Source organism: Euphorbia lathyris, chromosome 1 (genome assembly GCF_963576675.1).
Source record: "Euphorbia lathyris chromosome 1, ddEupLath1.1, whole genome shotgun sequence".
NCBI classification, from domain to species: Eukaryota; Viridiplantae; Streptophyta; class Magnoliopsida; order Malpighiales; family Euphorbiaceae; genus Euphorbia; species Euphorbia lathyris.
The window spans coordinates 80375275-80392064 of record NC_088910.1 but is presented as its reverse complement, the minus strand read 5'-3'; the positions used below and the strand labels follow the sequence as shown (position 1 = coordinate 80392064).

The 16790-nt window shown below is 34.9% G+C and overlaps 1 protein-coding gene across 11 annotated transcripts; it reads left to right on the top strand.

The window, feature by feature from the left end:
- The first annotated feature begins 295 nt into the window (after positions 1–295).
- On the top strand, positions 296–8646 carry LOC136203102 (uncharacterized). Of its 11 annotated transcripts, none has more exons than XM_065994211.1 (17): positions 296–656; positions 768–834; positions 928–1199; positions 1919–2107; positions 2225–2510; positions 2641–2921; positions 3035–3319; positions 3450–3730; positions 3841–4103; positions 4287–4630; positions 4726–5718; positions 5811–5935; positions 6166–6215; positions 6313–6378; positions 7059–7179; positions 7263–7329; positions 8506–8646. In XM_065994211.1, exons 3-8 carry the CDS (start codon positions 1116–1118, stop codon positions 3561–3563), a joined length of 1239 nt encoding a protein of 412 aa, XP_065850283.1. In that variant the 5' UTR covers positions 296–656; positions 768–834; positions 928–1115; the 3' UTR covers positions 3564–3730; positions 3841–4103; positions 4287–4630; positions 4726–5718; positions 5811–5935; positions 6166–6215; positions 6313–6378; positions 7059–7179; positions 7263–7329; positions 8506–8646. The 11 variants fall into 11 exon arrangements, with proteins under 11 accessions (XP_065850283.1, XP_065850239.1, XP_065850290.1 ...); XM_065994167.1 differs by having other exon boundaries at positions 7059–7187; XM_065994218.1 differs by lacking the exon at positions 8506–8646 and having other exon boundaries at positions 4726–4746; positions 5631–5718; positions 7059–7187; positions 7263–8499.
- Positions 8647–16790: the final 8144 nt, after the last annotated feature.

Genomic DNA, 16790 nt, shown 5'->3' with positions numbered 1-16790 from the left:
ATATATCTTAAATAATAAATCTTTAATCATAATCTATATCCTGAAAAAATAGATTTTAGACCTTAGTTTCTAAAATTGACATAATCAAAATAGGTTTTAATAATATGACAATTTGATGAAAAAGAAATGGATATAACTGTTGACAATTGACATAATCAAAAATAGGTTTTAATAATATGACAACATTAAAAAAAACAGTACTTGAATTGGGCCGGTTTTATTTCAAGTTTAAGGCACCTACTATAAGTACGGGCTTCATTTCAAATAGTCTATTCATTTCAGCATTAAACATAAGCAAAATAATCTCCCGCTTGTTCTCTCTCTCTAGCGTTAACCATAAGCAAACTGATCTCCCGCCATCGCGAACTCTTGTTCTTGTTCTTCGTCTTCTTCAATTCTACTGCTATTGTTTTTGTTAATTCTACAGCTATTTTTTTTGTTGAAAATTCTACTGCTATTTTTATTTTTGAAATTCTATTGCTATTTTTGTTTTTGAAATTCTACTGCTATATTTGCTTTTTTTTTTTTCTAAATTCTACCGCTATTAGAGATGGATCTATCTCTAATCGATCTGTACGGGGAAGACGATTTCAGTCCAATTGTCGGTAGCCCCTATTTCTTCTCTTGTTCTCCTATGAGAACCACAACTTTAACAGGTTAGGGCTTCTCTTTTATTCTTAAAATTTGATTTGTAGCCTCCGATTGTGGCCTAGTTTGAGTATTTAATCTTTGATGATAGTTGAAATAAGTTCTCAAATGTGTTGCAGAGAAGGATAAATGCAAAGCAATCTCTTCACGACACAATCCGCATAGAGCCTTTTTCCACTGAAGAAGGTGCGTGATCTGTTCGCTTTTTTTGCTCTGGGTTTTCTGGTTGTTAATTAAATTTTGTCCTAAAGTTGAACAAGCCATATTTTCTGTGTCCAGGTGTTCTAAATCCCTTAGAGTTATCAATACTTATTGGGAACACCTTGTCAGTTATCCATCAAGGCAGAAAGTCATCATCCAGTGCATTGGGTGGTCGTAGGGTCTCACCTGGTCAGTTAGCCAAGGATTTGCCTTCAAGTTCTAGAAATGAAGGAAGTAAGCTAGCCCCTAAAACGCCACCAAAGCTCATGTATTTAGCTAAAGCTAAAATGCACCCAGCTTCTTCTGTTGTTCCCCTTAGGAAGGCAACTGCTCAGCCTGCAAAATCTATGGTGAGAATTTGAAACTCTAGAATGATATAGTATAGGAATAGATTATTCAAAGTTAATGTTTTGTTAAGTGATTTCTTTGAATATATATATAAGTAAAGTAGTTTTAATTGATATTTGAAATCTGAGGTCACTTGATATAATAATAAGGTTATTATATTATTATTCATTTCAACAAACTCAATGGTTCTGAACAATGTTACTGAATTCATAATTTTAATGTTTAAGTTATAATGACTTGACTGGCCATTTATCAGACCTGGCAAAATGTCAATTTTCTTCACGTATTCTGTTTGAAACTTGACAAACCTGGCAACACAAATAAGGCCTTTTGGAAAATAGACTTGCAGGCACTGTTCCTGAAGAAATAGGACTTGTGTTATTGCAATTCAACTGTCCCTAAATAGTCTCACAGCTCCTAATTATAACGGGCTTTCACGATTCAAGCATTGGAACCACTTAGAATACATTATTGATAGATGAATAATCTTACTCAATTCATTAATTTAATGTTAAGTAATTATAATCACTTCAATGTCCATCTACCATAACAGGTATGCCTCCTTGAAAACTGAGGACTAGATTGAAGAAATCTTATTTATTAAGCACTCATTTTGTATTTGAGATAAGGTGCAAAATTACTCTTAATGTGGACAATCAAGAGCAATTAAACTTTCTAATGCAGCTAACACACTTGTTTTTTTTATCTATTTCTCTCGAAGGTAAATGTCGCCGCAGCAGATGCTAAGGTTAGCCACACGAAGCACAATTTTTCTTTGAGAAGTTCTGGTCTGAAAAATATTGGAATAAAGGGCATTTCAAGTGCAAGAAGCTACCAAAATGATGCAAAATCTGGTTGGGCTGGAAAATTGATTAAAAAGTCAACTGCTCATCGACCACCAAAAACTATGGTGAGAATTTGAAACTCTAGAAGTTACTGGCAGACACACTTTCTAATGCATTAGAGTTTTTTTTTTTTTTTTTGTTATCTAACACGCTTGTATTTTGTTTATCTATTTCTGTTGAAGGTAAAGGTTAGCCTAGCAAATAATAGCTCAGAAGGAGTTCCTGCAGTTGCTAATCCAAGTACTAGTAGAAAACATGAGCCTTGTTTGTCTCAGACTAGTTGCTATTACTATGAAAACAAGCAACATGCACAGACCCAAATAGCAAAACCATCAGGCTTGCGAAGGCCTTCACCATCACTGGGGTTTTTTGGTCCTGAGGCTTTTATTCCTACTGTTAACAAAGTTGATGTGTTAAATTCTATTCAGAGACCCTCCCGACCATATAGCGAGATACCTACTTACTCAGGTACAATACCGTCTTTTACTTCCACCATGAAATCAGTATCAGAATTAAGTAGATAAGATATTGTGGTTTAGTTTGACTATTGATCTTGATGACGCTTGAAATAAGCTGCAAGTTCCCAAATTTGTTGCAGAGATTATTAAGGATGAGAAGGGTATATGCAAACCAACGGATAAAGTTAAAATGCACCCAACTTCTACAAAGATTGAGCCTTTGGTTGTTTCCACAACTTCAAGAAGTTATGTAACTTGCACTAGCCACACAAAGCCCAATTTTCTTTTAAGAAGTTCTGATCAGAAAAATATTGGAATAAAGGGCATTTCAAGTGCAAAAAGCTGCCAAAATGATGCGAAATTTGGTTGGGCTGGAAATTTGATTAAAATGTCAACTGCTCATCAGCCGCCAAAAACTATGGTGAGAATTTGAAACTCTAGAAGTTACTGGATGACAAACTTTCTAATGCATTAGAATTTTTTTTTCTTTGTTATCTAACCCACTTGTTTTTTGTTTATCTATTTCTTTTGAAGGTAAAGGTTAGCTTAGCAAATAATAGCTCAGAAGGAGTTCCTGCAGCTGCTGATCCAAGTACTAGTAGAAAACATGAGCCTTGTTTGCCTCAGACTAGTTGCTATTACGATGAAAACAAGCAACATGCACAGACCCAAATAGCAAAACCATCAGGCTTGCGAAGGCCTTCACCATCACTGGGGTTTTTTGGTCCTGAGGCTTCTATTCCTACTGTTAACAAAGTTGATGTGTTAAATTCTATTCAGAGGCCCCCCGACCATATAGCGAGATACCTACTTACTCAGGTACAGTACCGTCTTTTACTTCCACCATGAAATCAGTATCATAATTAAGTAGATAAGATATTGTGGTTTAGTTTGAGTATTGATCTTGATGACGCTTGAAATAAGTTGTAAGTTCCCAAATTTGTTGCAGAGATTATTAAGGATGAGAATGAGACATGCAAACCAACGGATAAAGTTAAAATGCACCCAACTTCTACAAAGAATGAGCCTTTGGTTGTTTCCACAACTTCAAAAAGTTATGTAACTTGCGCTAGCCACATAAAGCCCAATTTTCTTTTAAGAAGTTCTAATCAGAAAAATATTGGAATAAAGGGCATTTCAAGTGCAAAAAGCTGCCAAAATGATGCGAAATTTGGTTGGGCTGGAAAATTGATTAAAATGTCAACTGCTCATCAGCCACCAAAAACTATGGTGAGAATTTGAAACTCTAGAAGTTACTGGCTGGCAAACTTTCTAATGCATTAAAGTTTTTTTTTTGTTATCTACCCCATTTGTTTTTTGTTTATCTATTTCTGTTGAAGGTAAAGGTTAGCTTAGCGAATAATAGCTCAGAAGGGGTTCCTGGAGCTGCTGATCCAAGTACTAATAGAAAACATGAGCCTTGTTTGCCTCAGACAAGTAGCTATTACGATGAAAAGAAGCAACATGCACAGACCGAAATACCAAAACCTAAACCATCAGGCTTGCAAAAGCCTTCACCATCACTGGGGTTTTTTAATCGGTATGCAAATGCATACATTATTAAAAGTGGTCTGAAACAGGTCCTTCCATTATTTTGACACAGGTATACCTTTTTTCCTGTTTTTTCTCTTCCATGATCAGGTTGAACGCTTTTTTGACAAACATTTTTTATGTGTTTCTGTTCTTTTGTTCAATTATCTAAATTTGCAATAATATGCTTCTTTGACTAGTTGATTTGTCATTTTCTTAAAATATCTTGACTCCTCTTCTTCTGCCACTATCACAGGGTCTCTGCTTCCCAATTGCATGTCGCAATCTGCTCTGTAAGATCTCCAAGAGCATCCTGCGAAATCAAAAAATTCCTTCGGTCTTCCCCTTCATACATTTGAGAGAAGCCTTCTCCTTATCTTTAATAGCATTGCTATTTTTGCCAACATTTTCTTTGTTATTGTAACTAGTTTTATAATAATTTGATTTTATAAAATTGAATTTCAGAAGGATCATTTTCATCAATGGATGAATCAGCAATTGACTCTCAAATGCAGATGGATGCTTATTAACGCCATAGATTTTCCTAATTCTTTGTTTCACCACTCTCCATTGACGTGTCTTCATCACTTAGTTCTACAGGTAACGACTCCATTAAGCTTTCTTTGTTATGTATTATTTTCAGTAGCAGGGTTAACGACTCCATTACTGCATCTTAATTATCCCTTACTCTGCAGGGAGGAGATCACTCAATTCGGGTAAAGGAAAGCTTTATGCTTCATTGAAAATACTCAATTGGCATGTTTGGTATTTTAGTTTCCACTATCTGCTGTTGCTGCTGTCCTTTTTTAAGGTTTGGACTTCTTGGGTTTAAGTATTCGAATTATTTTGGTAAGGTCATAGTTGTTAAATCGAGATTCGACTCGTAACTCGAAATCTCATTTTACGAATCGGGACTCGTGAATCGAATCGGATCAAATTCAAAATGCTATAAAAAATAAAATATTAATCATATTTAACTTTAAATATTAGTCCAAAAATGCAATTTTAATATCTAAATAGAAATTATATCAAGTTATAAAAGAAAGTAGAGACAGACGGAACATGGAAAATAGAAAGAATAAAGAGTAGAAGAAGATAATAATAAATAAATAGAAAAGAAGAGAGAAGGTTTTGGAATTTGTAGAGTGAAGAGTCATCTAATTGAAACTATTTGTGTTTCATAACTTGTGTATGTTTTTTGTTTTGTTTTTGTAAAGTGAATAGTCATCTTCTTCAGCTGTACATTTTTGAGTTGTTAAAAATTGATTTTTTTTTAAATGGTGGCCTGAATTGACCGACTCGGGTGACTCGGTGACTCGATGAATCGGCCGAATCGGTAGTGACTCGGCCGATTCATGAAGCTTCCGAGTCGTACCATAGATACGACTCGAATTCTTCATGAATCGAATCGAATCGTACGAATCGACTCGTGACTCGTACGATTCTAACAACTATGGGTAAGGTTACTTCCCTTTCATCTCTTTCTTTGGCCAACTCTCCTTTTATCCTACGGCGATTCTTTATTTGGGTCCGGTTTTTGTATCAACAAATATGATTAAATTTCAGTCTATTTCAGTCTACTGTCTATATTATTCACTAGGAGTCACCTGGAGGAGCAATTGTTGGTTGTTCAGCTCGCTTTATAAATGTTCCAAAGATAAAGGGAACTCATACTGCTATGAAATCAGGTACCGTTCTGTTCCTTGTGCAGATGGGTTAATTATGTACTATTCTAATCTAACAGCTATCACTGGTCTTAAGCTTTTAACTGTTATAATAGGAACGCTAGCAGCAGAGGTTTAATTTGGTGCTCTTCACGATGACTCAAATTTGGAACCATATTGGGATACTTTAAGAAATTCATAGATATGGGAGGAGCTACATAGAGCTAGAAACTACCGACCTGTAAGTCAATAAATTCTTCTCTCTCTCTCTCTCTCTTTCTATGCTTAGTAGTCCTTTGCTTTAGATGTTCATCATATGGACCTTAATTATCTACTATTTGGAACTCTTGACTTTCCATTTGGTTTTCTAATTGAAAGGGAATGCACCTTAATTAAGCGAATGCGTTAGTCATAATTGTTCCATTAACTTGCTGTCCTATGTCATTCTGAAATAGCTTTTCATTTTTATAGGCATTTGAGCATGGGCTTATTCTCGGGATGGCTTTAAGTGGTTTAGAGCAGTAAGATCTCATTTCCTGTCCAGTCATTATTACTTTGACTGTTTGCTTCTCTTTTGTTCTTGATTTTGTTCACATGGCTGATTTTTATGCATTTCAGCTACATACTGAAAGGAAAGTCCCCTTCACTTTGAAACATGGAAAGCCCGACCATGAAGCAACAGACGTAAGTAAACATGGTTTAAAAAACAATGTATGTTTTCAACTATCGCCTTAAATATTCGACTTCAAACCCAAGAGTTTATAAACTAGAGAGAAATGGATTAGAAATTGACTCCAAAACCATTTCCATTTCCTTAATAGTCAAACAGCCAGAGATAAGAAATTGGTTTTGAAATAAGCATATCTATTTATTTCAACAAGAAAACTATAAATCGTCAATAGGTATGTTAATTAATTATGTTTATTCTGTCTATTCAGCATATCCTTATTTTACTAGCGTCATGCGATGTTGTAGAAGTAGCAGTAGCTGTAATTTTTGTGTCCATTTATTAGCAAATAGGAAATTTAAGTGTTTCTTTTTTTCTTAGAATATAAAACCAACCTCATAAGTATTCCGACTCCGTGAATAAAAAATGATTTCTAATGAATTCATAATATGAGAAATTAATTTTAGCCATGGATTTGCAGGTTGCAAAATTACATACCCAAGGCCAGATGGGGTTGTTTCTTTTGATGTACCAACCTCTTTGCACAGCTATATTAAGTTATAAAATTTCTTAATATATGGTTCATATATCGATTAACACATCTAATCTAGATAAAAGAAAAAGCTCGTATTTTGCTGATGAACAAATCGAATTTTCGCTATATATTCCTGAAATAATCACTTGATTGTTTAATTAGGAGCTACACCAATTATGAACATGATCAGCCAGCTCATCTTCGGTTGAGAGACCCCGAGATTCCCGATCTTGTAAATTTGCCTGAGTATGCTGGGCCGGAGTCAAGATATCGTCCTACTCGGGTATATGAGTGAGTACTATGCATTTCGGTTTGAACCTTGCCCTGTGGAAATGAGAGAACTTATGAGTTGAAAATATGCTGCAGGTATGTCCCGGATGATAATGGTCAGCTCAAGTTACAGTTCAATGCTCAGAACTGTCTACACTGCAAGGTACGTCTCTAATATCTTGCATATATGCATATTGGAACTCTCCATTTCAAAGCATAAAAACGTTTCAATATTCGGTGCAATTTGACCCCTGCATATGGTACGACTTATCATTTTGGCCGCTGTACTTGGCACAATTTGTTATTTTATCTACTTCAACCTTGTAGTAAATCCGACCCTTGATAGACAGTTCTGTTAATAGTTTATTACATGCACCATTACACAATTGGACGACATAGTTTGACCATACGGGTTGTGTAATAAACTACTAGCATAATCTTATGTCAAAGGACATATTTTGAGAAAATTAAAGCACATGGGTCAAATTTATAAAAAACACAAGGGTAAAAAAGAGAGCACTTCATCAAATCAAAATCATCAATGACATTGTCTGTTGCTCATTACATTCATTATTTGAAGTTGAGAGGTCTTATTAGGGCTGCTTTCTTTCTTCATCAAATCAAAAATATCAACATGGAAAGCTTTATGCTTCATTGAAAATACTCAATTGGCATGTTTGGTATTTTAGTTTCTACTATCTTCTGCTGCTGTCGTTTTTTAAGGCTTGGACTTCTTGGGTTTCCGTATTCGAATTATTTTGGCAAGGTTACTTCCCTTTCATCTCTTTCTTTGGCCAACTCTCCTCTTATCATGTGGCGATTCTTTATTTGGATCCAGTCTTTGTATCGATACTGTTATGGTCGCCAAGTGATTCGACAACACTGTTATGGTCTACATTAGTGTCGATTTAGAACACTGTCTATCTTTTACTATTATCTCTCTTTCCTATGAGTTTAATTTGGTTCTCTTCCCCCCGACTCTCTCTCTCCCTTCTTAGTGACCCGTGATTTATTATCATTCATTTTGGTTGGATTCAAAACGAAATGTGAAATGATTACAACTTTGTAGGTTTGAGATTTAAGGATATAGAAATGATTCATCTACTTCACTTCCCTCATGTAACTCTTATTTATAGAAGAAAGGTACCACAAAATGGATATGGTATTTTGTTAATGCAATTTTATGTCTATATTTAATTTGTTAATGATCTATCTACTTCACTGCCCTCAGGTAACTCTTTTCTATCTATTTATGGCATTTTAAGATATTATGTTTAGATTGTACCACTTTCTTCTTAATTATATTTTTTTCACTTTTGTTTTGTTTTTGTTTCTTCAGATATTATATGAGGAGATAATGGCATGAGAAATTAGCTCTATTTTTTTATTTTTTTATTTTGATAATTTGGCTATTGACAAACTAAAATTTCAAAAAATTTGTATTAAATTGTTTGATTGATTAATAATTGATGGATTTTTTTTCTCCTTTGTGTTGTCTATTTGTGATGTGTGATGGTTAATATCATGAGTTTTTTTCTCCTATGCGTCAGTTGTTATGGGATAAATTGAAGAATATTCAGGATACTATACATGGGCCTTGGCTATTGGAGGGGGGGGGGGGGACTTTAATGACATTGAGTCGCTGGAAGATCAGAAAGGGGGTGGCGACCATTATGTCCGCCGGTGTAGAATTCAGAAAAACAGAATTGAAGCCTGTAATTTGATTGATTTTGGGTGGTCGGGTCATCGCTTCACTTGGCGTAGAAATCGTACTTTTGTCCGACTCGATAAAGTTTATGGAAATGCTGAAGCAAGACTTTTCCTACCGGAAGCAACCGTCATGAATTTGCCCTTCTGCACTTCTGACCATAGCCATATTCTTCTTAAAAGTACTGGAATGGTACCAAATAGGAATTTGCCCTTCTGCACTTCTGACCATAGCCATATTCTTTCTCTCCGACTAGGGGAGTTCGACAAGGGGACTCGATATCTCCGTACCTATTTATTCTCTGCATGGAAAGATTGGGGCACCTAATTAATGAAGCCAAGGATAAAGGGCTTCTAAACCTTGTCAAAATTTGTCGGGGAGGCCCAGTTATTTCCCATTTGTTTTTTGCTGATGATGTTCTTTTTTTTCTGGAGGGCAATATTGAGCAGATTATGGCTCTCCAGCAGATCCTCCAGTCCTTCGGCAATGCCTCGGGTCAGAAAGTGAATCTCTCCAAATCAAGAATGTTTTGCTCTAAGAAGATCTCGCCAAGCTTGGCTCGTCACTTTAGCCAGGCTTGTGGCATCCCCCTGTCTTCTGACCTTGGAAAATACCTTGGGGTTCCCCTTCTCCATAATAGAGGTGGAAAGCTTACCTTCTCAAGCACCCTGAATGGTATTCTTGGAAAGCTCTCGGGTTGGAAAGCGAACACCCTTTCTATGGCGGGCAGAATCACTTTGGTTCAATCTGTAACTAATGCCATTCCAAACCATGTCATGCAAACTAACCTGCTCCCGGTTGGCATGTTAAAGAACATTGATAAAGCTAATCGCCAGTTCATTTGGGGTCATCGGAGCGATACAAAAAAAATTCATACTGTTCCCTGGTCTGATTTTTGCAAGCCTAAACGGCTTGGTGGGGTTGGAGTGAGGAAAGCCATTGACAATAATAAAGCCTTACTTCTGAAAATCATCTGGCGGCTTATCCAAGAACCGAATAAACTCTGGGTCCGTGCTCTTAGGGCTAAGTACTGGCAGACGGGAGACCTCAAGGATATTCTTAAAAAATGCAGTCAGCGTTCTCATACCTGGCGCAGTATTCAGGCTGTGATGGAGATTTTTTGTGAAGGTATAGTCATCAACATAGGGAATGGGAGAAACACTCTTTTTTGGCCCGATAAGTGGCTCTCAAACTCCCCGATCGTGGAATTGATTAACAACCGCCCCCCTCAAAATGTTTGGCATAAAACTGTTGCAGATTATGTTGATGAGGATGGCTGTTGGAAGTGGCACCTATTAGATCCTTTCCTCAGTTTGGAGTGGAAGCTAAAACTTCTTAGCTCAAAGTAGACACCAGGGAAGATTCTCGTGATGCTATCAACTGGGTGGGGAGTAGCAATGGCAATTTCTCTACCCGTTCAGCCTATACTCTGGTTAGGGGAACTGAGGATCTAGACACAAACTCCAAGATTCTGATTACCATATGGAAGCTAAAAGTCCCTTATCGAATCCGCATGTTTGGGTGGATGTGTGCGAAGAACGGCCTTCTTACGAACCTGGAGCGCAAAAGGCGCCATCTGACTGATTTTGAGCACTGCAGTCGTTGTCTGGGACCTATAGAAAACTCTACTCATGCTCTCCGTGACTGCATCTCCAGTAGCCAGGTTTGGGTTAAACTCATCCCTCCATCTCTACACGCTTCCTTCTTTAATGTGGACATGGTTCATTGGTTCGAGTGGGGGTTTAACAATAAAGCCTTGGAGGCGGCTTTACAAGATTGGAACTCTATCTTCCTCACCACATGCTACTATCTCTGGAAGTGGAGGAACTCTTTTTGCTTTGAGAAAGCTGCTGACATTCCACATGATAAGGTACACTTCCTTCATCTGCGTTTTACGGAGTTTGACTCCTCTAGAATCCCTTTAGCTGTTTTGCTACCTCATCGGCGGAAAACGGATATCCTTCTGGCCTGGGACTGCCCACCTCCAAACTGGTTTAAACCGAACTCTGACGGCTCCTTCTGTAAAGAAAAAGGAACTGCTGGGGCGGCCGGGGTCATCCGGAATGACCAGGGGAGCTGGATGCGGGGTTTTGTTCACAATCTTGATGCTGCTGACTCCTTCATAGCTGAGCTTTGGGGAATCTATTCGGGAATCATTGTCTCCCGTCAGCTGGATATCCCGAACCTAATTATTGAAAGTGACTGCAAAGAGGCAATCTCCCTAATTATAGGACCCTCTCCCATGCACCATCCGGCTAGAAATTTGATTTCGGCCATCAGGGACCTTAGTTCAAGGGGTATTTCTTGCAAGTTTACTCACGTCTTCCGCGAGCAGAATAGGTGTGCTGATCTTATGGCCAGAGCGGCTCATCTTCACCCTCCTGGCCTCACAGTCCTAACGGACCCCCTAGGGATATTGCCCAAATCCTAAGAGACGACCTAGTTGGAGTGTCCTTCCCTCGTCGGGTGTCTGCTTAGTTTGTCCTTTCTTTTTGCTTTGTTGTTTGCTTTCCTTATAACCAAAAAAAATATCATGAGTTTTTGGTTTTTAGTCATGGTAGAATGTGTGTAGCCGTATCAAGAGTCAACCAAAAAAGAATTACATTTTACTTGTGATAAGGAAATGACAAAGTATCATTCTATTTATTAAATAGAGTACTTAACAAAAAATTATTAAATAGAGTAAATGTTAAAATGCAATTTATTGCATATTATTTAATGTATAAAGACTTAAATCATTGTTTAATTTATAAATTCAAAAATTTATGCATGAATAATTTTAAAACATAACAAAATTGATTGAAAAGTACTTTTTTAACAATAAAATCGGTGTATTGCACATGCAACAAAAATTCCTATTAAGCTTTTCCCGGCAAATCGTTGCTTTGCATTGAAGTCTAATGCAAATAGTTTCAGCAAATTTTCAATTTGTTATTTTTTCCATATAGGATGCTCTAGATAATCAATTGAATAAAATAAATAATCAACTTTTTAAATTGATCAACAAAAGGCATTTAATATGTTTGGTAATAATATGAAATCTAAATAAATATTAACCTAATCAATGATATATATATATGGAAGAGTTTTCAATGGCGACTCTCCATCCATGGAGAGACTAATAAAATTTGATTTAAATGACCTGCTCTAACAGGTTACCAAAAGGTTATTAGGTTACCTAAATGCATATTTCTCTCTCTATAATAAATCTCTTTTATTTTTTTTAAGAAAGATTTTCTCTCTATAATAAACTAGTCGAAAACCCGTGCGATACACAGGGTATGAAACTTTTATATAATTTAGATAAATAAATAAATTGACATATTTACTTTTAAATAATTTTATATCATGTTATGAAAAAAATTTATATTATGTATATTTGAAATTAATATATATTTTTTAATGATAGTTCAAATTAAATTAATTTTAAAAATAATTGACTACTTTTTTTATAGAATTTTAACTAAAGATGAATGATTTATTTATTTTTACAAAATTCAATGATTTGTACTTTTTAGGAATTTAAATACATTTTCATATTCCAAATATTCTGTGAAACAATAATAATAAAATAGCAGATTAATTAAGAAATATATTAGAATATATTCTTACAAAAAAAAGAATATAATAAAAAAACCAAAAATTGAATTAAACTATAATTAAAATTAAATATTATATTTACGATACAAAAGAATTACAATATAGGTTAAACAAAATTGAATTAAACTACAATTAAAATTAAATATTATATCTACGATACAAAAGAATTACAATCTATGTTAAAATGGAAGCAACATCAATATATTATTCTATAAACTATTACAATCAATACTTTTCTAATGTTGCATATGAAGAAACTTTATCAATTCAATATGTTACATATAAAAAAAATAAAATTCGTAAGAATTAGTCACAAATTCATCTTGATGATAATTATTTTGGTTGATGGAATTTCATGATCACCAAGTATTCGAATTCAATTATTCATTCTGCTACAATAACCCAATATATCTAATTGAATCAGTTTAAGATGATGATTTCTCCTATTTTCATCTCGTAATATCTCATCAAGGCATTCGATCAATTTGTTCTTCATTCTTTCACTATATAGAATATCAGCCATACTCGCAGATATCACTTATTTGACTTCATTAATATTTTCTAATAATTATATATTCGTGAATTTTGTAAGTAAGAAAAACAAACAAAAGAATTGAAAAAAAATGAAGGGACGAAAAAGATAATTAAGAGAGAACCATCTTTCTCTCGGGGGTTTTTTTTTTGAAAATAAGAGAGAATGTCAAGACATAAGCGTATAAAGAGGAGAGTGAAAATATTTTTTGTCCATTAATTAAACATTTTATTTTTTCTTAATGAAGTATTAAGTCCATAAATTAATTTTAGTTAAATAGAATTAAATCGCAATTGTAACCACTCAATACAAAAAAAAACGTTTTATAATTAATATGTGAAATTAATTATATTAATTAGAATCATTATGCTCAACATTTGAGAATTTGAAGAGATTCAAATAATAATATTTTCTTAATTAATATTTTTCAATAATTTGTCCTATGATCATATTTCATTTTCATCTGTTAAAAACTCTTGAAATACTAACAATTTTGTACGAACCATAATATAATAGTTAAAAATTATATAAGCCAATGTTGCAAAGCAATTATCTTAATATCTATTTACCTTGATTTTGAATTCGTATCTAGCATAATCCACATTCTTCAAGAATAAACATCTTATCAAGTGTATTAGACGCTTACAATCTCCTTATCTAGAAAATTGGGAAAAAATAACTTCCTGATAATAATAATAATAATATAATATAATTTGTATTGAAATAAACTTCATTGTAAGTATAATATTTCAATATCTCTTTAATATTTTATTTAATATGTCTCAAACTTCAATGAACAACTATCGTGTGAAACTTTATATCTATTTGTACCAAAATGCATAAAAATAAAAAATACAACCCATATCAATTAGCTAAACTCAAACTAAAAAAATGAGTGGATTTCAACATGTTCCGAATTAGAAAAATTAATCTAACTTCAATTAAAACTAAAAATTGAGTTCATAAAAAGCCGAAAATCTAAATTTTAGTTAGAGTTAACAATCAAAACGATAAAACCTAGGAACATATACTAAAAAAGAATGTAAATATACAAAATCTTTATTTTAGTCATTTTGAAAAATAAATAAATAAAAAAGAAAACATGGATAAGGTAGCGAGAGGTATGGAATCTGGATAACGACAGAAATGGAATTTCATCTCTGAAAGATGAAACTATAACAATAATTGTTTAATAAAAATAAAACAACAGCACAATTGAGAAAGTCAAAAATTGAGTTCATATAAAGCCGAAAATGTAAATTTTAGTTAAGAGTTAGCAATCGAAACGATAACACCTAGCAACATATACTAAAAAAAAAATACAAATTTATAAAATCTTTATTTTAGTCATTTTGAAAAAAAAAAGACAAATAAAAAAGAAAACATGGATAAGGTAGCGAGAGGTATGGAACCTGAGTAACGACAAAAATGGAATTTCATCTCTGAAAAATGAAACTATAACAACTATTGTTTAATAAAAAGAAAATAACAACACAATTGAGAACAAAAATAACTACAACATATGAAAAAAATCGAATAATTACCTTGAGAAACATAAGAATTTATTGTAATTTTTGACACTTTTGTGTTTTCCGGTTTTAGTTGTTCATGCATCTTCTATTTCTGTCGGATTTCTTCAATTGAAGCTATCAGTTTGGAAAAAAAAGACAAATAAAAAAGAAAACATGGATAAGATAGCGAGAGATATAAAATCTGGGTAACAACAGAAATGAATCTGAAAGATGAAACTATAACAACTATTGTTTAATAAAAATAAAACAACAACAAAATTGAGAACAAAATAACTACAACATATGAAAAAAATCGAATATTTACCTTCAGAAATATAATACTATCTATCGGACAAATGAATATAATGGTGGAATACTATCTATCATGCTTTATATAGAAGTTTATTCGTGACTTTTGGATTTCCTTTGCTTTGTGTTTTTTCATCTTCCCGTAACTCTTGCTTTCTTTTATTATTTTAATTAATAGGCTAGTAATTATTTAATATATTATAAATATAAATTTGTTATTTTTAATTAATTAAATATTTATTTTTAATTAATTAAATATTTTTTAATCTGATTTTTTACTACGTTGACAACTCATCAAAAAGACCTCTAAAACACTTCTTCTCATTTCTCTCTGCTTCCGTAATTATATATAGTATAGATGATTATCCACATTTTTCAAAACAGTTTTGATATATGCAGCCCTTAGGGTTGCATATAAGCATTAAATACAATGGAATATTCTTTTGTATTTTCAAGATATATATTTATTATTGCATTGAACTTCTTTTTTTTTTTTTTTTTTTTGGTAAGAAGGGAAGAGAAAAAACAAACAAACAAAAACCTAACCCGGGATCAGTCTAGGAAGACTGACCCCAATCCTATCCTCAAGAAGAGAAGGTAACAGAAAAGAAGGAGGAACGGAAAGGGTAGAAACACCTAACATCCCCCCATGCCCAGCAGCTGCCAAGCGATCCGCCACGCGGTTTTGCTCCCTATAAATATGGGAGAAGGCAAGAGAATCGAAGGCAGGACGAAGCCTCAAGATGGCTTTAATGAGGTTCTGACTCTTAAGACAAACAGCCTGTCTATCCGAAATCCTGTTGATAGCCTCCAAATTGTCAGACTCCACCGAAAGTCTTTTAACACCCATGCGAATGGCGAGTTTAATGCCTGACAAGATCCCCCAGAGCTCCGCAGAAAAGGAGGAGCCCGTACGCAAGTTATGGGTAAACCCAGCCAGCCAGGCGCCACCAGCATCCCGAAGAACTCCACCAGCAGCAATTCTGCCATTACTAAGGCAGGAGCCATCCGTATTCAACTTGACAACCCCTTCTCTGGGTTTACTCCAACCAACTAACTGGACCTCTTTAACCGGGGAAGGGCGAACCAGGGGCTCTCCTTCAAAACTCTTTGTAATAACAGAGAGTTTTTTCGAGAAGTAAAACCGCAAGTCAGGAATAAAGACAGTCTTCTCAGCAAATAACTCTTCATTCCTCCATTTCCACATTTGATGACAAATAATAGCGAAGAGAATAGCCCCGTGCTCCATACTGGCCAACAAATTCCCATTAACGCCTTCAGAGAACCAGTCAATATCAGAGAAACCCATAAAGGAAGGAAGGATGTGGTGAGGAAGGACCCCTTCCCAAACTTTTCTACTATTCGGGCAATCCCTCAAAGCATGGCACAAGGTTTCCACATGGCCGATGCATCTGCTACAGGCACCAGATATAGCCAAGTGCCTTCTGTGTCTATCTGCATTCGTGAGGAGTCTGTCTTTGACTCCCAGCCATAGGAAACTCCTAATGCGGTAAGGGACTTTGAGGGCCCAAATGGACTTCCAAATTTCCAAGGGAGGATCAGCCCTATTAGGGGTAAAAGCTTCATAGGCCGATTTACAAGAATAAGAACCATTATTAGTCAAGGCCCAGCAGTGTCTGTCGTTATCCTCCTCCTGATTACTAATCTTCACACCTCTAATCTTAAGGAGGGTCTCCAGGCTAAGGAAGGAGTCGAACTTAGACCAAATCCAGTCTCCCTCCGAGTCCACCACATCAGCAATTTTCCAGGAGAGGAGATCATTCGGCGGAGGGGCGATGCACACCTCAATCAACGGTTTGTCACCAATCCAGGTGTCATTCCAGAAACTAATGGATCTCCCATTACCCACCTCCAAGCCAATCCCCGTACAGAACTCAGCAAAAACAGCACTAAGCCCTTTCCAGAGGAAGGAACAGCTGACAACCCTCTCCTTCGGGCCACCA

What these genes read in the sequence shown, in the direction of transcription:
- LOC136203102 (XM_065994211.1), top strand. Translation starts at nt 1,116, where the DNA reads ATGTATTTAGCTAAAGCTAAAATGCACCCAGCTTCTTCTGTTGTTCCC. An exon ending in ATCGACCACCAAAAACTATG is followed by an intron (nt 2,108 to 2,224) that starts GTGAGAATTTGA and finishes TTTCTGTTGAAG; the next exon opens with GTAAAGGTTAGCCTAGCAAA. An exon ending in CGAGATACCTACTTACTCAG is followed by an intron (nt 3,320 to 3,449) that starts GTACAGTACCGT and finishes AATTTGTTGCAG; the next exon opens with AGATTATTAAGGATGAGAAT.